Consider the following 19092-nt stretch of genomic DNA (forward strand, 5'->3'; position numbering starts at 1 on the left):
GGTTTGACAGATTTACTTTTGCATTCAAAAGAATGGCTTCTGAACTCATGATTTCCAGGTTTAGAAAAGGCTTAACATGTCATTGAAATTATTTTATAACCTTGCTCAATTGTAAATGTTTGGAATTAGGACCAGAATACAGTTTGATACTAAAATGCTTGTTTTCTGTTTATGCAGTGTTAGTACATCCATGAAATACAAAAGGAATGGTGGAAAAAGAAAAAAATTGCACTTGGATGTGAGCCACATGTTTTGTAAATGCTATTTTATGTTGTATAAACAAATCATCTCCCACTCTTGTTTCTTCTCCGTCTGAGCCATGGACATGATCTGGCCGTATCCATCTTTCTCTGTACACCTTTAGTCACATACAACTTGTTTTATTAACAGCTACTCCCTCCTGGGTCCCTCCCCTAACATATCCCACCCATGAGTGACAGCGTGAGGGTATGGGCCTTGAAAATGACTTGGTAAAGTTTACATTTATAAATTTAATGCTGTGTCCCCAAATAACCTAAGTTCAGCTAGACTGAAAATAACTGAAGGGGCTGTTTTCCAGGCAGATTTCTCATAAGATGTTTTAGTCTTTTGACATTAAAATTGTTTATATATAGGCCTGCCTCCTTGATACTGTTATAAGCTACGCTTTGGAATTCCGCAGCTTTAGGGACGTTGTGAATGGTCAGGTCACCATCTCAGGTTATATTCATCTACGTGGAAGACGCCAGGGAAATGTGGCAAAGGGCTGAGGTCTAAAGAGAAGTGGGAAGAGTGTCCAGATACCTTCTCATTAGCACGTACTTCGTATCCACCCAGTATACTCAAAATACTTCTGATGTTACATGGTTAGGTTTTTCATGTTAATTCTGTTATATTACATAGCAGTTTTGAAAAGATCTGTCATTGAGTTTTGAGAACATAGTGCCAAGAGCCTTACATAAATTTGAGTGATGTTTATTATTATTTTGGAAGTAATAGAACAGCCTCAATTACGGGTGAATGCAGTGAGCTTGGTGTCCGTTTGTTGCGACTGGTTAATAAGCCCCTGAATCTGACTCAACAGATTTACAATCATCAATATTCTGAAGAGGATTTTTTAGTTGGGCCCATTCATACGTTTTAGGAAAAATCTGAGTAGAATAAGGCAGCTTCTTAAGTAGTAATAATGATCTTTATATAAAAGCAAAACAACTGCCTCCTCACCAAGGCCTGCCATTATCTGAGTTAGAAACTGTAGGTATTTCAGCATGTTAAACCCACACAACGCAACGTATCTTTGTTGCTTTCTTTCTCTTTCTGCTCATTGAATTAAATGAGCCACTTGGAAATGGGGAAATGCACTTTTGCTTCAGAGATGTAGACTTTACCACCTGAGTTCAGCTCACTGTGATTATTTAAACCCGGGATGTTTGTGTTCACTTCACTTCACTAGCCGCTTATAAATGTACAGTTATCAGAAGGTGCTGAGGTGTGTATCTCGCAGGGTCTGGGTATCCCAGGCACTCTCTGGCAGTTCTGATTGCCTGGCTTGTTTTATTGGGCCATCATAAGCCCCCCAGTATAAAGGCGTATGGGTACAATTAAAATAAACAGCTCACTGGGTCATTAGGGATCTGCCTGGGAGAAAAATAACACCTGTTAATTTCTTTTAAAGAACTAGAGGGAAGCCTCCCCCACGGAAGGGAGATTTCTTTAGACCTTCCAGGTGTTGGGGTAGGAAAATATGGGCTGGGCTATGAGTAATGGGAAGGAGAATGGGAGGAAATGCTAATGGAAAGAAAGCGCCAAGACCCTCTCGGAGTAAGAGGGTGTCCTGAAGGTTAAGGTCTGCTTACCACTTAAGTCTTTCTTAAACCTCTGCTTCCGCTCAAGTGAAACTTTCTGGAGAAATCCAAAAACAATTTGTCAAAGATGGGAGAGATACTTAAATAGTAAGTAAAAACTCACCGCTTAATGACTGTTGTGGTATTTGAACCGATTCTGGTGAAATCCCATGAATAATGTGAGTTCTTAAGCCGAGGCCGTCCACAGGCACAGGGGCGTGCCAGGGCGACTGCGATGCGGACTCGGGTCAGACCACAGTCGTGCGAATCTCAGACCCGCAGTTACCAGCCGGGTAACCTCTGGTGAGTCAGTCAGTCTCTCTCTGCCTTGGCTTGCTCAGCTGCAAATGAGATTAGTGGTGGTACGCACTGGATTTAGTTGCTGTCAGGATACAAGGAGGGAGTCTTGAATGTTCAAGCACTTAGAACAGTGTGTTCAGTAGAATGTTGGTCGTTACTGTTTTACAGAGTGTTTTTCAGGAACATTTAGAGGTTAACCAATTAAAATGTCTTTTACCAACTTGTAGGAAGTTTCTAAAATACTAGTTCAACTAGGAATTAGTGTAGTTGGGGTTGATGGTTGGACTCCACAGATGATGTCTTTTAGACTGTTTGCCAGAATGCAGTTAAGGATGCTGACATTCTCTACAAATCATTTGAAGTCTTTTTTTTTTTTTTTGCTACTTACAAGGGCAGTAAGCAAATTTATTAAAATTTGGTGTAGGGAGCTTTCTGTCCATGTTATTCAACAAGTAAAATAAGCCACACTTATGGTCTGCTAAGGAATTCTCACATTAAGTACTTATTTGAAAGAGTCCAAGATCTAAATAAAATACCTTGCTTGACTGTAAATTGCTGCATGTAGACCCTGCGGCTATCCCTTTTGTTGTTGGATAATAAATATTTTCTAACCTAATTAAAAAAATTCAAAAGACAGAAGGGAAATTTCTGCTTGAAGTCTTGTTTTCTTTTAGCAGAGCAAATATTTGCCTTGGTTAAAGAAACAGTGTTTGAGTTTCAGCTTTCTATTTTGGCAACTTGGGTATCATCACACTGTTTTACATTGGATGCTTTTTTTTTTCCCCTTAGGAAAGGGAGACTTAGTATTAAACTAATATTAACACTAACAGTCTGACTTTCTTTATTAGGACCGTCATATAAATACTAAAAATAGCCTGAACACAAGCAAAAGGGTTGGGGCATCACTTTATTTTTTCAAGGACTAGTAGAAGAATTATTTATTTTGCAGCACTGGCACTCAGGTGGAAAGGCCTGAACTATTTTTCTCAGTTATGTGCCAAGTGCACCGCACACAGTAGAGCTGTGCCCAGGAGTTTCATCATGTGCCGTTTCAAAGCCAGTGATCCGGACTCTTCCACCTGTCTCGTGATGATTTCTTTTTCCACATCTGAAGCTGCTGAGTTAGTTGATGAAACTTTTTTTTCCTCTTCACATTGATCTACAATTGCTAATGAGTAGTTCCAGTCGAAACTAAGTCATGTCGTAACAATTATTGAACCAGATGAATTCAGATAGCATTTTTCAGATGTCTTATCAAGATTCCTTCTGGAGTCCACATTGTTCTGGCTTGTCCCCACAGCAGCAAAAGTGATGAATTAGTGAGCAGAATACTTAAACAACACCACTACGTGCAGATCACAGGGTGGCTTCAAAAAACAACGCGTGATGTTATGGGAAACTTAAAAAGGAGAAAGGCTTCTGTTTGAGTATATAAATGTGCAGAGTCATCTTAGAAGTACAGTAAGCCCCTGCATACCGACAACCCACATGCAAACGAGTTCCATTCCAAGAGCTCTCTTCAGTCCCAATTTGTTCGTAAATCCAACAAAGTTAGCCTACATACCCAATTGGCAGTGTAGTATTGTAATAGGTTTATAATACTTTTCACATAAATAATACCTAAAAAACACACAATAAGAAAACGTTTTTGATCTTACAGTACAGTGCTTTGGAAAGTATAGTGGTGGTGGTGGTGGTGGTTTGGTCACTAAGTCGTGTCTGACTCTTGCCATCCCATGGACTGTAGCCTGCCAGGCACCTCTGCCCATGGGATTCTCCAGGCGAGAGTACTGGAGTGGGTTGCCGTTTCCTTCTCCAGCAAAGTATAGTAGCACAGTACAGTAGCTGGCACACAGGGGCTGGTCAAGTGAAGAGGCAAGAAGCGTCACTCCCTAGAGGAGGGAGAGGAGGCGGGAGATGGTGGAGCTGAAGGATCGTCCCCGCAGGAGACGGAGGGCAAGCTGCAGTTTCTCTCATGCCTCACGTTGATGGAGCAGGTCCTGGTTCCTTGTTGGAACCAGAGCGCATTTGCACCTTTGAAAGTTTACACCTTGAAGGTGGCTGTGGCGAACTTCCTGTAATTGCCCTTGTGGGGAGCTCACCCACTCTGAGCACTCAAGTTCTGTGTATTTCTGTCTGGAACTGCTTGGCCTGTCAGTGATCCCGTCAGACGTGTGACACTTGGCAGGGCACCCGTGGGCCATGTGTCAGCTTCTCACGTGATGGTGTGACTGCTGCCCATACGCCAGAGGAGTCTCAGAGCAGCCTGACTTTGCATCCTTTTCGGTTAGATGTTGGTTTAGATTCAGATTTTGTTCAGGCAGCATTTCTAGAGATTGTTAAGTAAAGGTCTGTTAAACCATATCTTCCCTTTCATATCCTTATGCTGTCAATATTTAAAGGTAAATGTAAAAAAATAATTGCTGTTGTTTGGTCGCTAAATCATGTCTGACTCTGCAACCCCGTGGACTGTAGCACACCAGGCGTCTCTGTCCTTCCATCTCCTGGAGCTTGCTCAAACTCATGTCCATTCAGTCGGTGATGCCATCCAACTATTTCATCCTCTGTCCTCCCCTTCTCCTGCCTTCAATCTTTCCCAGCATCAGGGTCTTTGCCAACGAGTCGGCTCTTCACATCAAATGGCCAAAGTAGTGGAGCTTCAGCATCAGTCCTTCCAATGAATATTCAGGACCAATTTCCTTTAGGATTGACTGGTTTGATCTCCTTGTAGACCAAGAACTCTGAAGAGTCTTCTCCAGCACCACAATTATAAAGCATCAATTCTTCAGCACTCAGCCTTCTTTATGGTCCAGCTGTCACATCTGTACATGACCACTGGAAAAACCATAGCTTTGACTATATGGACCTTTGTCAGCAAAGTAATGTCTCAGATTTTTAATACACTGACTAGGTTTGTCATAGCTTTTGTTCCAATGAGCAAATGTATTTTCTGGTTTGGTCCCATATTTTAATGATTATCTAATTTTTTTTCTATCTAAACTTGTTGACTAAGAGAAATTAACTTTCAAATAGCTTCAGTATTTATTTACTCATTCATGACCTGGCAAAGGTGAAAACAAGTGGGTACATGATAGGTAGAAAAAAATCTTGATAAATAACAATTCAGTAATAATAAGGCTTTTTTACCTATCTAATGCTGACTCTTTATTTGTGAGATTGGAGCCATTACAGTGACTCATTCGGTACTATCTTATTTGCATCAGCTTATACTGGCGGGTAATTATATGCCCTGTGTTGATGAGGGGAAGGCCAGACTCTACTTGTGGGAACAGGAATCAGTACATCCAGGACAACTTGGGAGCATAGATCGAAAAGAGAAGACGCGCACAGGACTTGCCAGTGAGAGGTTACCCACAGAGAGGTTTTTTTGTTTTTTTAATTAACTTGTTTTAAGATCATTGTAGATTCACGTGCAGTTGTGAGATGTAATGCAGAGCCCCCTTGTAATGTTTCTTCAGTTTCCCCAATGGGAGACCATCTTGCAAAATTACGGTCCAGTGTCACAAGCAGGAAGTGGACGCAGAACGTTTCCATCAGGACGCAGGACATGGCCATCACGGAGACCCTCATGCCACCCCGTTACAGCTGCATTTGCCCCTCCTGTCTCTGCCTCCCCCTCGATCCTAGCCAAAATCTGGCCTCCATTTCTACAATTTTATTGCTTTAAGAATGCTTGCGTACCTTTCAGCCACAAGGTATCCCCCATCTCCTCTCCACAGTGACTTGAATTTTAGATCTTTTATTACGGTTCCTTCCTCAGGCCCTGGGCTCTGTTAAGTTATTCGGGTTGGGTAACTTCTGTCATTCTGTCTTCCATTTCGATGACTCTTTCCTCTATTGTGTTCCTTGGTCTCATCCTCTGAGCTTTTACTGTAGTTGTTATATTTTAAGTTCTAAAATCTCCATTTGGTTCTTCTCGGTGTATTCTGTGTCTTTTACGGATTTTACCTTTTGTTGCCGAGGCCTTCTGATTTTCCCCTCATTTCCACTGCCTGTGAGATCGCTCCTAGTGTGTCTATCACAGCCGCTCTAAGGTCTGTCAGATGCTTCTGAGGTCATCTGGGGACCAGCCCCTGCTCGTGATCTTCAGTTCCGTCTTGATTCCTTGCGGTTCTTGGTGCCCTGTGTCTTGGGGCCTCAGATCGGCCTTCTCCTTTGGTGGGCAATCGCCAGCACCACTCTGGCTGAGACGGTGGGGGTGCCGCCCAGAGGAAGGAGAAGTCCGTGGACCCCAGGGAACTTGCGTGACCCCTAAGCTGGGGGCACCCCTCATTGCTTGGTGGGGCTGGGAGCTCCCCGGCACCGTGGGCAAGGGGCCACCTCCCCACGGAGTGCTGTGCAGATCCTGACTGTGACAGGCCTCACCTGACACCCCTGAGGAGAGGAGGAGAGCCTGCCTGAGCCTCCAGGGCTGCAAGTCCAGGCTCTCCATGGGACTGCCCAGCGCTCCCCACTGACCCGGGGGCAGAGGCCTGTGCTCGCCTGGGAAGTGAGAGGACCTGCCCCCTGCTGGGCTGACGTCACCCCAGCAGGGGTTCTGGGCCCAGCCCAGGGAGTAGACCTCTGGGCTCCCCGTTCAGCCCTTGTTGGCAGGAGGGTAGGGAACCCAGGGCTTTGTTCTCTGGTGTTTGGTTGGAGCAGAATGCTTATTGTCTAGACGCTTTCTGTCTTGCAAGGCTTCCCCTTTCCTGTACCTTTGACTAGAGAGAGGCTTTCCTGGGGGCCTTGTCTGGCCTCTGGGTACTTCTGGGGGGCAGTTTCTCCAGCATCCCGTCCAGGGTATGGGAGCAAAAGAAAACCAGGGGACTGGCCTCTGTGGTGTTCCTGGGGTCCAAGACTCGTAGCAGTTCTGCTTTCCTGTCTCCCGGATCCTCCTAGTGTATGTTCTGTATGATGCCCGGGCTCTGAGATGCATCAGTCCTTGGGTGAAAAGCATGTCTTCTCCACCCTCCTGTGAGTCTGCAGAGTGTTGCCTTGTGTCTTAAGAGTATGAGTTATCTTCCAGTTTAGTGTCTTACCTCCACCCTCACCCCCCTCCACTTACTATCCCCCGACCCCAAACTGGGTTTCCAGGTGCTCTTGAAAAATTAGGGGCTTCCCTGGTGGCTCAGATGGTAAAGAATCTGCCTGCAATGCAGGAGACCTGGGTTCAATCCCTGGGAAGATCCCTTGGAGAAGGAAATGGCAACCCACTCCAGTAATCTGACCTGGAGAATTCCATGGACAGGGGAACCTGGCTGCAGTCCATGGGGTTACAAAGAGTCGGACACCACTGAGCTACTGACACTTGAAAAATTGGAGGTTCTGGCAGTACCGGACTTGAAAATCACAATCTCTTTCTCTCACTCTTTCTGCCGAGGTGTTGTTAATTACCATTTATAGTCAGCACTGTGTTGACTGGTACTGCTTCCTGCTATATTTGTTCATGATAACTGGAAGGCATGGGGTGTGTCTGGTACAAAGTATAGAAAGTGTTCATACTCTTTGATTTAGAAGTCACCTTCTAGGAATCAACTCTAAGGGACTACTTAGAGATGCCAACGGAAATTTATTTACATTTATTTACAAGCATATCCATTACTACATTGTTTGTGTAACATCAGACAAATGCAGAGAACCTAAGTGAAAATATCCAAGGATGCTGGGATACAATTATGGTATTTTAAAAATCACACTTTTGACATGGGAAAGGTTCACCATAAATGAAAAAGAATGAGACCGTTTATACCGTATTATCCCAGCACTTTCTAAGTTTTAACTTCTGAAAGAAAATTCACTGAAATAACAATAGTATTAACTTCAGCCTTTAATTTTCTTCTATGTAGTTTTCTGTACTTTGCAGATTTAGACCACAAATTATTCTTGTGATCAGGAAAAGAAAAATCTCTTAAAATATTTAAGAAGGCTTTTGAAAATGTATTCTGCTGTTATTAAATGAGAGGCAAAATATGATGCATGAGACATTTGGGGTACACTCTGCATACATGGAAAGATATTTTCCACAAGCAGTAAATAAATGGGACTATGTCATTCTTTTTGCTAGGAATTGCGGACTTTGATAGCAGAATGTTACCTGCATATCACATTAAAGTGATACAGTGAAGGATGAAGTGATGTAAAGATGGTGTCTAACCGCTCTTATAGCTGCTTAATTTATATAGTATTGTATAGAAAATCTTTATATCACCACCAGGGAGAAGGCAGCAGTGTGAGCGATCCTCACATCATTACCATGTTATGGATTCAGCACATTTTAAGAGGTTGTGTTTAATTTCTCTGTGGAAACTTCTCCTTTCTCTTTATAACATGAGTCACTCTCATGGATCATTTCCGGTTTCCATGAGGAGACAGGCCCAGATTTTCCATTTATGTGATAAGGATATTTGAAAGACATGTAGATAGATATTTCTCTGGCACCAGTTACAGGAACTTGCTAACCTGATTATTTATCTTTTGTTTAGTTTGACCAAGCGGCCGATGCTGAGTTAGCCTGGATTAATGAAACAGAGAAGAAATTGACATCTCTGGGTGACATCAGGCTTGAGCAAGACCAGACCTCCGCTCAGCTGCAGGTTCAAAAGGTGAAGACACAGGTTTCCAGTCACATCTGTGTGGTTTGTCAGCGTGCTCCGAGGAGATGCACTTGCATGATTGAGTGTGACTTAGTCATTTTAACTGCTTTGCCTTATTGTTTTTGTTTTAATCATATGCTCTCTTTAAAAAAAAAAAATCTGTATTTTGGTAAATACAGACGTTCACCATGGAGATTTTGCGACACAAGGACATTATTGATGAGCTTGTTAAATCTGGACATAAAATCATGAGCACGTGCAGCGAAGAGGAAAAGCAGCCTATGAAGGTACAATCTCGTCCATGTGACTAGTGTGAGACCCGTAAGCAGACAGTGTGTGTGGGGCTTTCACTCAGAGAAAAGCTCTTTTCCTTTATCCACAGCTGCTGTTTAAACAGCTAAATCATTAGTTTTAAATAAAACATTTTTCAAGCTTACAGAATAACAGTGAAAAGAATACTCCTTAAGGGAATCACTTTGGGGATAATCTTTTTTAATAGACAGAAAAGCTATTAATGTTTGAATCCTTGAGTAACTGGGACCCATTAAGCATCCAATTAATGTTTGCTGTATTATCATTGCTATTATCAGAGTAAATTGTTATTCTATACGTCAACTGTTGTTTATAGGTTTCAGGAACATTGGGTCCTCTGGAGTCGAGACAAAACCTGAAATACATAGTTCTCTCTAGCTTAAACCCATTCTGTATAAAGTTACAGTAATCCATATAGAAAAAAAGGAGTGGAGTCATTAAGGAAGTATTCAGTTTATGTAGTTTTAATGATCTTTACATTGGTGGGAAAGCAGCCTCAAATAAAAATGTTTAGTTCAATTCATATTCAGACCTCTGAGCAGCATAAAGAAATTAATGCTTCTCATAGGAAAATAGCCCATGGCAGAAAAACATATTTGTTATACAAATGTCTATGCCTAGGATCCCATTGAGAAGATGGTGCATTGCTTTTAAGGCATACCATACGCAAGTAATAGAATGCACAGTGTGTGTTGGTATTTTTTCTCTTTTATTTAAATACTCCACAGTGGCACTTGGTTTTAATATAATCTTTATTATTTTTGCAAAAAATCTTATGTGAAAAATATAGATGATCATGAAAGAATCTCTGCGTTATTCTGTGGTTTATTGGGTTATGGTTGTGCTCTGTCTTTTGCTATTGGATTATAGTGAATTTATACCATAAACAAGATCACTGTGACCACCCGATCAAATCAGTGTACAGCATGATGTTCTACTTTGCTTCTCAATCTATGTAATTAATTTTCCTGACTAGGAGTTCCTTTTAGAATTTCATTCTTGAAAGACAGTCCCTGTATTTTAACAGAAAAGCAGTGTCCGTGTTGGACTTGCCAGGTAGCTCAGTGTTAAAGAATCCACCTGCCAATGCAGGAGGCTTGGGTTTGACCCTTGGGTCAGATAGATCCCCTGGAGGAGGAAACGGCAACCCACTCCAGTATTCTTGTCTGGAACATCCCATGGACAGCGAAGCCTGGCAGGCTACAGCCCATGGGGTCACAAGAGTCAGACGTGACTGAGCGACTGAGCATGGACTCGCCGTCCGTGTTGCCAGACCCTTCTCTCACATAGAAGGCCTGGAAGAAATTGTGTTTGGGAAGCTCAGTCTCTTAGTCAGAACAACTTGAGGCTTTTTATTTATTTGGGGGGTGGTTTGTTACCTAATATTTTTTGGGAAGTCCTCCATGTTATCAAGCCCCCTGATTTTTGATGACTGCATAGAAATTCATGAGTATAGGAACATATACTCATTTTTTACCGTAATCTCCAGTTGGTGTACTTTTAAAACTTTTAACACATTTTTGCTATTTTATACATGAAATTTTTTTTATTGTAGTAAAAGCATAGCATTTGCATATAGCATTTTCAGCCTTGAAAAGGAGGGACTTCCTGCCTTATGCAACAACATAGCAAGGCCTTTCTTTTAAGATGAGCTTCTCTACATAGACACTAAGTAGCCGCTGTTGATCAGTCATTTACCATGCATTTATTCATTGAGTGCTTACTCTGTTCCAGGTAAATAGTGCTGATCAAGCACTCTGGAGTGTATGTATGTGTCCCTTGGTTTGCCTGACTGGATAAACACATTTTGTCATCTGATTTTCTAGAAAAAACTGGACACGGTGCTGAAGAACTATGACGCCATCTGCCAGGTAAACTCGGAGAGGTACCTGCAGCTGGAGCGGGCGCAGTCCCTGGTGAGCCAGTTCTGGGAGACGTACGAGGAGCTCTGGCCGTGGCTGACGGACACGCAGAAGGCCATCGCTCAGCTGCCCGCCCCTGCCCTGGAGTACGAGACCCTGAGGCAGCAGCAGGAGGAGCACCGGGTGAGCTCAGGCCCCAGGCGGACTCGGGGGTCCCGGGGAAGGAACCACAGCTGTCAGGGGGCTTCTGGTTCAGACGCCTTCTGAGGTGGGGAAGTGTCCACCATGCAGGGTCCGGTTTGCACGGTCTGCTCACCTCTGAGCCCCACCCAGCTGTCCTGGTCTGTGGCGGGAAGACTCATATGGGCAGACACCCTGTGCACGTCACATGACGCCGTCACAGCTCTTAGCACAGGAGTGGTAGCTCAGTGACAAAGAACCTGCCTGCCAGGGCAGGAGACACAAGAGACTCAGGTGCAGTCCTTGGGTCAGGGAGACCCCGGAAGTAAGAAATGGCAACCCGCTCCAGTATTCCCGCCTGGAAAATTCCATGGACTGAGGATCCTGGCGGGCTGCAGTCCATGAACGAGGTCACAAAGAGTTGGACACAAGTGAGTACGCACGCTCTACGCCATACCAGTACATGCAGTGCATGCCGAGTGCACAGTGAGACCCTCTCTCAGAGCGTCAGGGAAGTAAGCTTTCGAGTCCTTTCAGTTGATCAGGTCGAATTGCTTTCAGTGTACCCTAATTTGACTAAGTTTTATACTTCATAGTGGTGGGAGCCATCTGAATTAAGCAGAAGAAATATGTGGAAGCAGCCTCACACAGACAAGGCTGTTGAGCTTGGAGAAAATAGACGCTGTAACAAATGTGGCAACATTGTCATGAAATTCTGTGAAAAGCGAAAAACTGCTGAAGTTTAAAGACCAGTTGTCCCCCCCCCTTTTTTTTAACCTTTTGTACATAGAAATCTTTTGAAGTTCTCTGCTCCTATAAGTTTACATGAGCAAATGAGAGAGTATTTTTCTATCTACAAATAAACCCTATTTTAGACATATAAAAAGGCATCATGAAGCCCTCGTTTCTGCAGTCACAGAAATGTTGATTAGCTTAAAATTTTGCGAGGGTTTGAGTGAGAAGATTCAAGACTGTTGGAAGAAAGTCTAGAATTCTTATTACTTATGATCTTGTGAACCTTAGTTGCTCTCCTAGATCTGTATAAGATGTACTCCGAAACTACTACTACTATTCCAAGTCATCGAGTGTGTGCACGTGTATAAAGTTTAACTCGGTATATTACATCATCGTTTCAAGTAACGTGCTTATTGGTCTTATTGTTTACTCTTTAAATGTATTGGCATTGGAAAGGATCTTTTAAGTATTTGTTTAGAGGACACTTTAGTGCACAAAATGGAAACTTTATGGCATTCTATCTAAATTGTTCAGTGGGAGAAAGACTTATAAACTATGTATAATTAATTTTAGTAGAAAGGTTATATTTGGCAGAAACCCTCATGCCTAGCCACAGAATGATTTTTAAGATAAAATATTTCAAAAAAATATATATCATGGATCTCTTCTACTCTGAGGTGAGATTTGAGTAGCTGTTTTTCAGCATAACATCAAATAGGTTGAAAAGAATCGTTACTGAATGGAAAATTTTAAAATTGAGTTAATTTTCCTTTTTGGCATAATCTTTCAGTTCTCGAAACAAATATAAGATTTGTATGGAGAAAGAGGATTTCAAAACTTCGTAGCCAAATCTTCAAATTGTTCAAACTAAATTGTTCAGAATATTTTCAGCATTCTTCTGCAACTTCATAGCGTCCACTTCACTGTCCTGGGGAACATCTTTTCGTTCATTCTAGCCAGGGATGAAAAATGGCCCTGAGAGCCATGTTATAAATAAGCGGTAGTTACCTTGAAGTCACATTAAGTATCTCCCGCATGAGTGGGCTCTGAGGATGGTTGCCAAGAATCATTTTGTTATGTATAAAGCAAAAGACCTCTCCTGCCAAGCCTTTTCTCCACGCACACACCTACCAAGCAGCTGTCCTGTGGTTGTTTGCTTGTCTGTCATGGAGTAGTCTTCAGAAAGGCTCACTGACAACTTCTCGGGAAAGGTGTTTGCTACACAGGTGGGGCTTCCCTGATAGCTCAGTTGGTAAAGAATCCACCTGCAAGGCAGGAGACCCTGGTTCAATTCTTGGGTTGGAAAGATCCACTGGAGAAGGGATAGGCTACCCGTTCTGGTGTTCTTGGGCTTCCCTTGGGATCAGCTGGTAAAGAATCAGCCTGCAATATGGGAGACCTGAATTCCATCCCTGGGTTGGGAAGATCCCCTGGACAAGGGAAAGGTTACCCACTCCAGTATTCTGGCCTGGAGAATTCCATAGACTGTATAGTCCATGGGGTCAGTTGCAGAGAATCGGACATGACTGAGCGACTTGCACTGCACAGGTGACAGCCACTTAGAGTCCAGGCTACTCAAGAGCTCTCAGCAGAGATCCCTCACTTTACTGAGAGTCCCTTGATACTCATAGTATGAACTCCTTTTTCAAACATGCCCGCTGGGATGTTGAAGCCAGAACTTGGGTGACATGTTTCTTCTCCATGAGATTGTATAGTAGCTGATCTTACCATCATCACCTCCGTTCTATAAAACAGGATGAATTTATCAAATAATGTAGAACAAAATGAGGAAATCGCTGCCTGGACTGCCCAGGGGCTGTGCCTAGCACGCTAGACTGATTAGACCTTCCTTCTTTTTTTTATTTTTAAAGCTGATTTTTTTCTTATTTTGCTCTTTTCCAAAAGAATTTTGAGACCACCTTCAGAAAAACTTCAAAAATAGAGATATTGCACTGGGGTTTATTCATGATGTACTGAACAGTTTTCTCAACCACTTCGTAAAGAATTTGCATGACTGATTTTAGTAGCCACTTTAAAAAAAATTATTTATTTTTAATTGAAAGATAGTTGCTTTACAATATTGTGTTGGTTTCTGCCATACATCAGCATGAATCAGCCATAGGTATGCACATGTCCCCTCCCTCTGAAGCCTCTCTTTCACCTCCCACTCCGTCCTATTCCTCGAAGTTGTCACAGAGCCCCAAGTTGAGTTCTTGAGTCATGCGGCAAATTCCCACTGGCGCTCTGTTTACATGTGATAGTGTATACCTTTCCATGCCACTCTCCCCATTCGTCCCACTCTCTCCTTTCCCCAAACCCCCTGTGTCCGTAAGTCTGTTCTCTAGGTCTGCTTCTTCACTGCTGCTGCTGCTGCTAAGTTGCTTCAGTCGTGTCCGACTCTGTGCAGCCCCATAGATGGCAGCCCACCAGGCTCCCCTGTCCCTGGGATTCTCCAGGCAAGAACACTGGAGTGGGTTGCCATTTCCTTCTCCAATGCATGAAAGTGAAAAGTGAAAGTGAAGTCGCTCAGTCGTGTCTGACTCTTCTCGACCCCATGGACTGTAGCCTACCAGGCTCCTCTGTCCATGGGATTCCTGCTGCCCTGCAGATAGGTTCATCAGTACCATCTTTCTAGATTCCTCAGTTCAGTTCAGTTCAGTCACTCAGTCGTGTCCGACTCTTTGCCACCCCATGAATCGCAGCACGCCAGGCCTCTCTGTCCATCACCAGCTCCCGGAGTTCACCCAGACTCACGTCCATCGAGTCAGTGATGCCGTCTAGCCATCTCATCCTCTGTCGTCCCCTTCTCCTCCTGCCCCCAATCCCTCCCAGCATCAGAGTCTTTTCCAATGAGTCAACTCTTCGCATAAGGTGGCCAAAGTACTGGAGTTTCAGATTTAGCATATATATGCGTTAATATGCGATATTTGTTTTTCTCTTTCTGACTTACTTCACTGTGTATAATAGACTCTGGGTTCATCCACCTCATTAGCACTGACTCAGATGCATTCCTTAGTGGCCACTTTTAAAATAAAAGTCCATGCGTGTGGCCATCCTGGTGATTCTGCTCAATGAGTGATGGAAATTAAAATATTTGCAGAGAAAGATCGTTTTCCTCTAGACTGTCTTTCCTGAGTGTAATTTCTCTCAGAGGAGCTTTCACCAGGGGCTGGATAGCAGCGTGGAGGCACACCTTCTGGTGAGGATGAGAAGCTGCTGGTTAGGGAAACTCAGGAATAACGAAGAGAAACGGGGCACCTCAGTGCCTCAGGAGGCCAGCCCTGGAGAAGGCTGTGGACAGTCACAGGAGGCCCTGGACTCTGGAGAGAGTCACGATCCCCAGTGGAGCCATCTCCCCAGAAGGAATGGGGCTCCACCTGGATTCCACCTCCCTCATTAGTATCGCTACCATCATATTTCTTGATTAGATGGTATTATGCAGAATACTCAAATGTCACATGTTTTCTCTTAAGTACACCTTACAGTTAATACTCGGTATACAGCTGTGTATTTGATAGATGGGTTGATTACCCTTGTGGCCATGAACATTTAAAAATAAGTGCCAATAGATTTGTTTATATACGTGAGTATCACACAGATCACATATATACATAGAATAGACTCACAGATACATAATGTAATATATATGGACACTTTTTTGTTGGTTTACATACAGTATAATGACAATGCCTTGTGCCTTGTATTATGTATAATATATATATAATATATATGCCATATATCCATTCTCTTCCATATAATATAATGAAAGTGCCTCACTTATCTGTCGTATTTTCTCTCAGCATCATGTCCACCTTCTACTGAGCTTCTTTTCCTTTCTTCTTCTCCCTCCCTCTCCCTTCCATCCTAACTTCTAAATAATTTTCATATGTATCACGAATGTGCAAAAAGGAATACTGAGAATTACAGCTTGGTCTCTGTAGGTTGGGGCATAGTGAGTTCATAATCCTTTTATGTAAGAGGACCCTCGGCTAATACTCTTGTTAGAACGTACTGCTCTTAGTAGAAAAGTCGTAATGAATTGGGAGTAGGTGCTTCACTCATCCAGAAGTTTCGTATGTGCCCTGAGAGGGACTTGACACGACCAGACTGTTGTTTAATCTTTGTGTCAGGGGCATCTCTTCCTGGCAGAGGGCTGCTGGTTCAGAGCCTTGTGATGGGAGGGTGTGTGTTTGGAGTTCTGTGCCAGCTGGATGCACTGAGGATGTTGACAGCTGTGTGGTGGAGGTGCGCCTCTGAGATACTGAAATGCTGTTTGCTTTGTTGTAGCAACTGCGAGAGTTGATAGCCGAACACAAGCCTCATATAGATAAGATGAACAAAACTGGGCCACAGTTATTGGAGCTGAGCCCGAGGGAAGGCTTTTCTATCCAAGAGAAGTACGTGGCTGCGGACACCCTCTACAGTCAGATTAAAGAAGATGTCAGAAAGAGAGCTGTGGCCCTGGATGAAGCCATTTCTCAGTCAACTCAGGTGAGGCTTTGCACCCCGAGTGTGACGGGCTCTCCCACAGCAGTGCTTGGGAGGATGGTCTCCAGGTCTCCTAATTCAACTCCAGCTGAAATTGTTTCATTGCATTAACTCTTGAGTATGGATGTTTTAGTCTCAGAGGTGATACCTGCCTGCATCCAGTCCTTACATTTCTCTGCCTGCTTGTATATAAGTAAGGCATAATTTTCAGTGACTTAAGAAATATGCAGTTGTCCAGACATCTAAATAAGTGTCCATCTAGAGTGGAATTCTGTGTTTGCCATTGGAAGAGATAAAAGAAAGTGTGATTATCATTTTTAATAAATCACTCCCAAGATAGCAATAAGATGACTATGAAGGATAGGCTGAAGAAGAAGAAAGAAAAGTTGAAAAAAATTATTTTGAAAATATCTTTCTCAAGAAGTCTATTTGTAGTACCTGCAGATTTTCCATTTTGAAGGCTTGGTGTTTATTTTTAGATACACTGGTCCATTTCCTGTAATCCTGGCTGACAGTTCATTTAATGTTGAGGATTGTGTGAAATCTATTAATATAAATGAACAAGTGTTTATAACTTTGCTTCATTGTCTGTGCAAATTTAAAATTCTTTCATGGATCTCATTATGGGTTTGACCATGAATTAAATGCAAGCTTCCATCACATCTTTTGTTTTGTTTCGTTTTGTTTTTTTTAACATTTTTTAGTTCAGGACACTTGTAAATTAAGAAATCCCTTTCATCTCATCAAACCTGCCCATGAATTTCTCAGTAAAAATGTAACTTTTTGAGGATGCCAAAATAATCAGTAAAGTGAATGAAACTATCAGTGTTGATAGACACCCAGATTATTGAACTATTTTTTGAAATTATTGTTATTTTGATTGCAGTAATATGCAGCAGTCGTCAGATGCTGCCGTCGGGTGGCCCAATTGTATATTAACAGACACTATTTCTAGTGAATTTATTTCCAAGCAGCAGTCCTGTGCCCATAGCAGTGTGACTCAAAGAGGCGTACATAAGCTGTGATTCTAGGAATAGGTTCCCTCACCAGCTGGATGGAGCTCTCTTTGGATGTGTTCCCAGCGGAGCCAAGGTTTGGTTCCCGGCCGTGATCTTAAGCAGGAGTTTGGTCGCTTGAATCCCACCTGTGGTGTCTTTCCCCTGTAAGCGGCCCCTGTGCTTGACCTGCAGTTCCATGACAAGATCGACCAGATCCTGGAGAGCCTGGAGCGTGTGGTGGAGCGGCTGCGGCAGCCGCCGTCCATCTCGGCGGAGGTGGAGAAGATCAGGGAGCAGGTCAGCGAGAACAAGAATGTGGCGGTGGACATGGAGAAGCTGCAGCCTCTGTACGAGACCCTCAGACAGCGGGGCGAGGAGATGATCGCGCGGTCCCAGGGCACGGACAAGGACATATCTGCCAAAGGTGAGCCCTTTGGTGAAGGACCTCTGAATGTTACTCTTAGAATGATTGTGGGTGTCCCCTGACAGCCCAGTTGCATATCAACACACTGGAGTTTAGGAAAAAAGTATCTCACAGGTGGGGCTTGTTTGGGGTGGAAGGGCTGTGCACACCAGTCTCTGGTTACTGTCTTCCTGTGTCTGTGAAATCAGTCCAGTAAATACAGCGCGCATCATGATGCGAAACCATGTGGTCTCCAGGCCCTTTAAATCAGGTGATTCAAGCATAATGCTAATTAAAGACCAAACCTAGGGATAGTGTGTCCTCGTTACTGACTGCATTAACTAATGTAACGGGTACCCAATCCCACAGCCACAGAAATGGCCACCAGGGTCCTAAGCTGACACCTTCAAGGTCTGGCCTGGGGTTGAAAGGAAGAGCTTGTGCACAGGTCAATGGAAATTCATGGTAAGGGAATGCTAGAAGGGAACTCAAAATACGTGTCCTACTTCGTTACATTCCAGGGATTGCATGGACATCTCTATTCTTGATTTGGAGAGCACAAAGAATAGACTAAACCTCTTTTGGAAGTAAGGCCAGCCTCGGTGAACTCAGGTCTCCCCTGAGCTCCGGTGCCTCTGAGCATTGTCCTGTGTCAGGAGGACTTGGTTCATAAGGAACAGGACACCCTCATGAACTGCATTTGTCTGGAAAGGCCACTGGGCCCAGGGATACCCACTAGATGGGCTCAACCCACATTTGGCCCAGGTTTAGACCCTTGGCAGACAGAATTGTGATTCCTGTGTGAGCTAGAAAGTTGTGCTTTTTTGATAAGGAAGTGTGTCTTCTCGATACTCTTCTGCTCGTAGCTGTTCAGGATAAGCTCGACCAGATGGTGTTCATCTGGGAGAACATCCACGTGCTGGTGGAGGAGCGGGAGGCCAAGCTGCTGGACGTGATGGAGCTGGCGGAGAAGTTCTGGTGTGATCACCTGTCCCTGGTGGTCACCACGAAAGACACGCAGGACTTCATCCGCGACCTGGAGGACCCGGGCATCGACCCCTCCGTGGTGAAGCAGCAGCAGGAAGCAGCAGAGGTGAGCCGAGTCTCCCTTAAAGTTAAGAGAACAAGGCGTAGCGGCGTGAATGCTGGGTTCCTTTAGTGTAAATATTTGGAATTATGCTGTTAAGACTGATACTTGACTCTGAAAGTGGAATGCACAGGATGTAGTACGGGAAAGAGTCCCCCCTCAGGTTTCCCTTGGAGAATGTGTATTTAGAAAGTTTCTGTCCATCCCCACTGCTTCTGCCTCACTGCTGGGCCTTGTCATGTCCTTTTTGTCTACAAAAGGAATCTGAGAGGCAGCCCCACCTGCAGTCTCTCTCCCTCCAGCCTCTAAGC

General features: G+C 43.7%; 1 protein-coding gene across 28 annotated transcripts in view; it reads left to right on the forward strand.

The window, feature by feature from the left end:
• The window catches only part of DST (dystonin), a 518621-nt gene that overhangs the window by 449817 nt on the left and 49712 nt on the right, over positions 1-19092 (forward strand). For all 28 annotated transcript variants that reach the window (XM_070777732.1, XM_070777740.1, XM_070777736.1 and 25 more), the window contains 6 exons: positions 8606-8725; positions 8896-9003; positions 10855-11073; positions 16093-16296; positions 17484-17715; positions 18561-18787. In XM_070777732.1, the coding sequence (XP_070633833.1) occupies positions 8606-8725; positions 8896-9003; positions 10855-11073; positions 16093-16296; positions 17484-17715; positions 18561-18787 (1110 nt within the window). The remainder of the gene's footprint in view (positions 1-8605; positions 8726-8895; positions 9004-10854; positions 11074-16092; positions 16297-17483; positions 17716-18560; positions 18788-19092) is intronic.

Source organism: Bos indicus, chromosome 23 (assembly GCF_029378745.1).
Source record: "Bos indicus isolate NIAB-ARS_2022 breed Sahiwal x Tharparkar chromosome 23, NIAB-ARS_B.indTharparkar_mat_pri_1.0, whole genome shotgun sequence".
NCBI lineage: Eukaryota > Metazoa > Chordata > Mammalia > Artiodactyla > Bovidae > Bos > Bos indicus.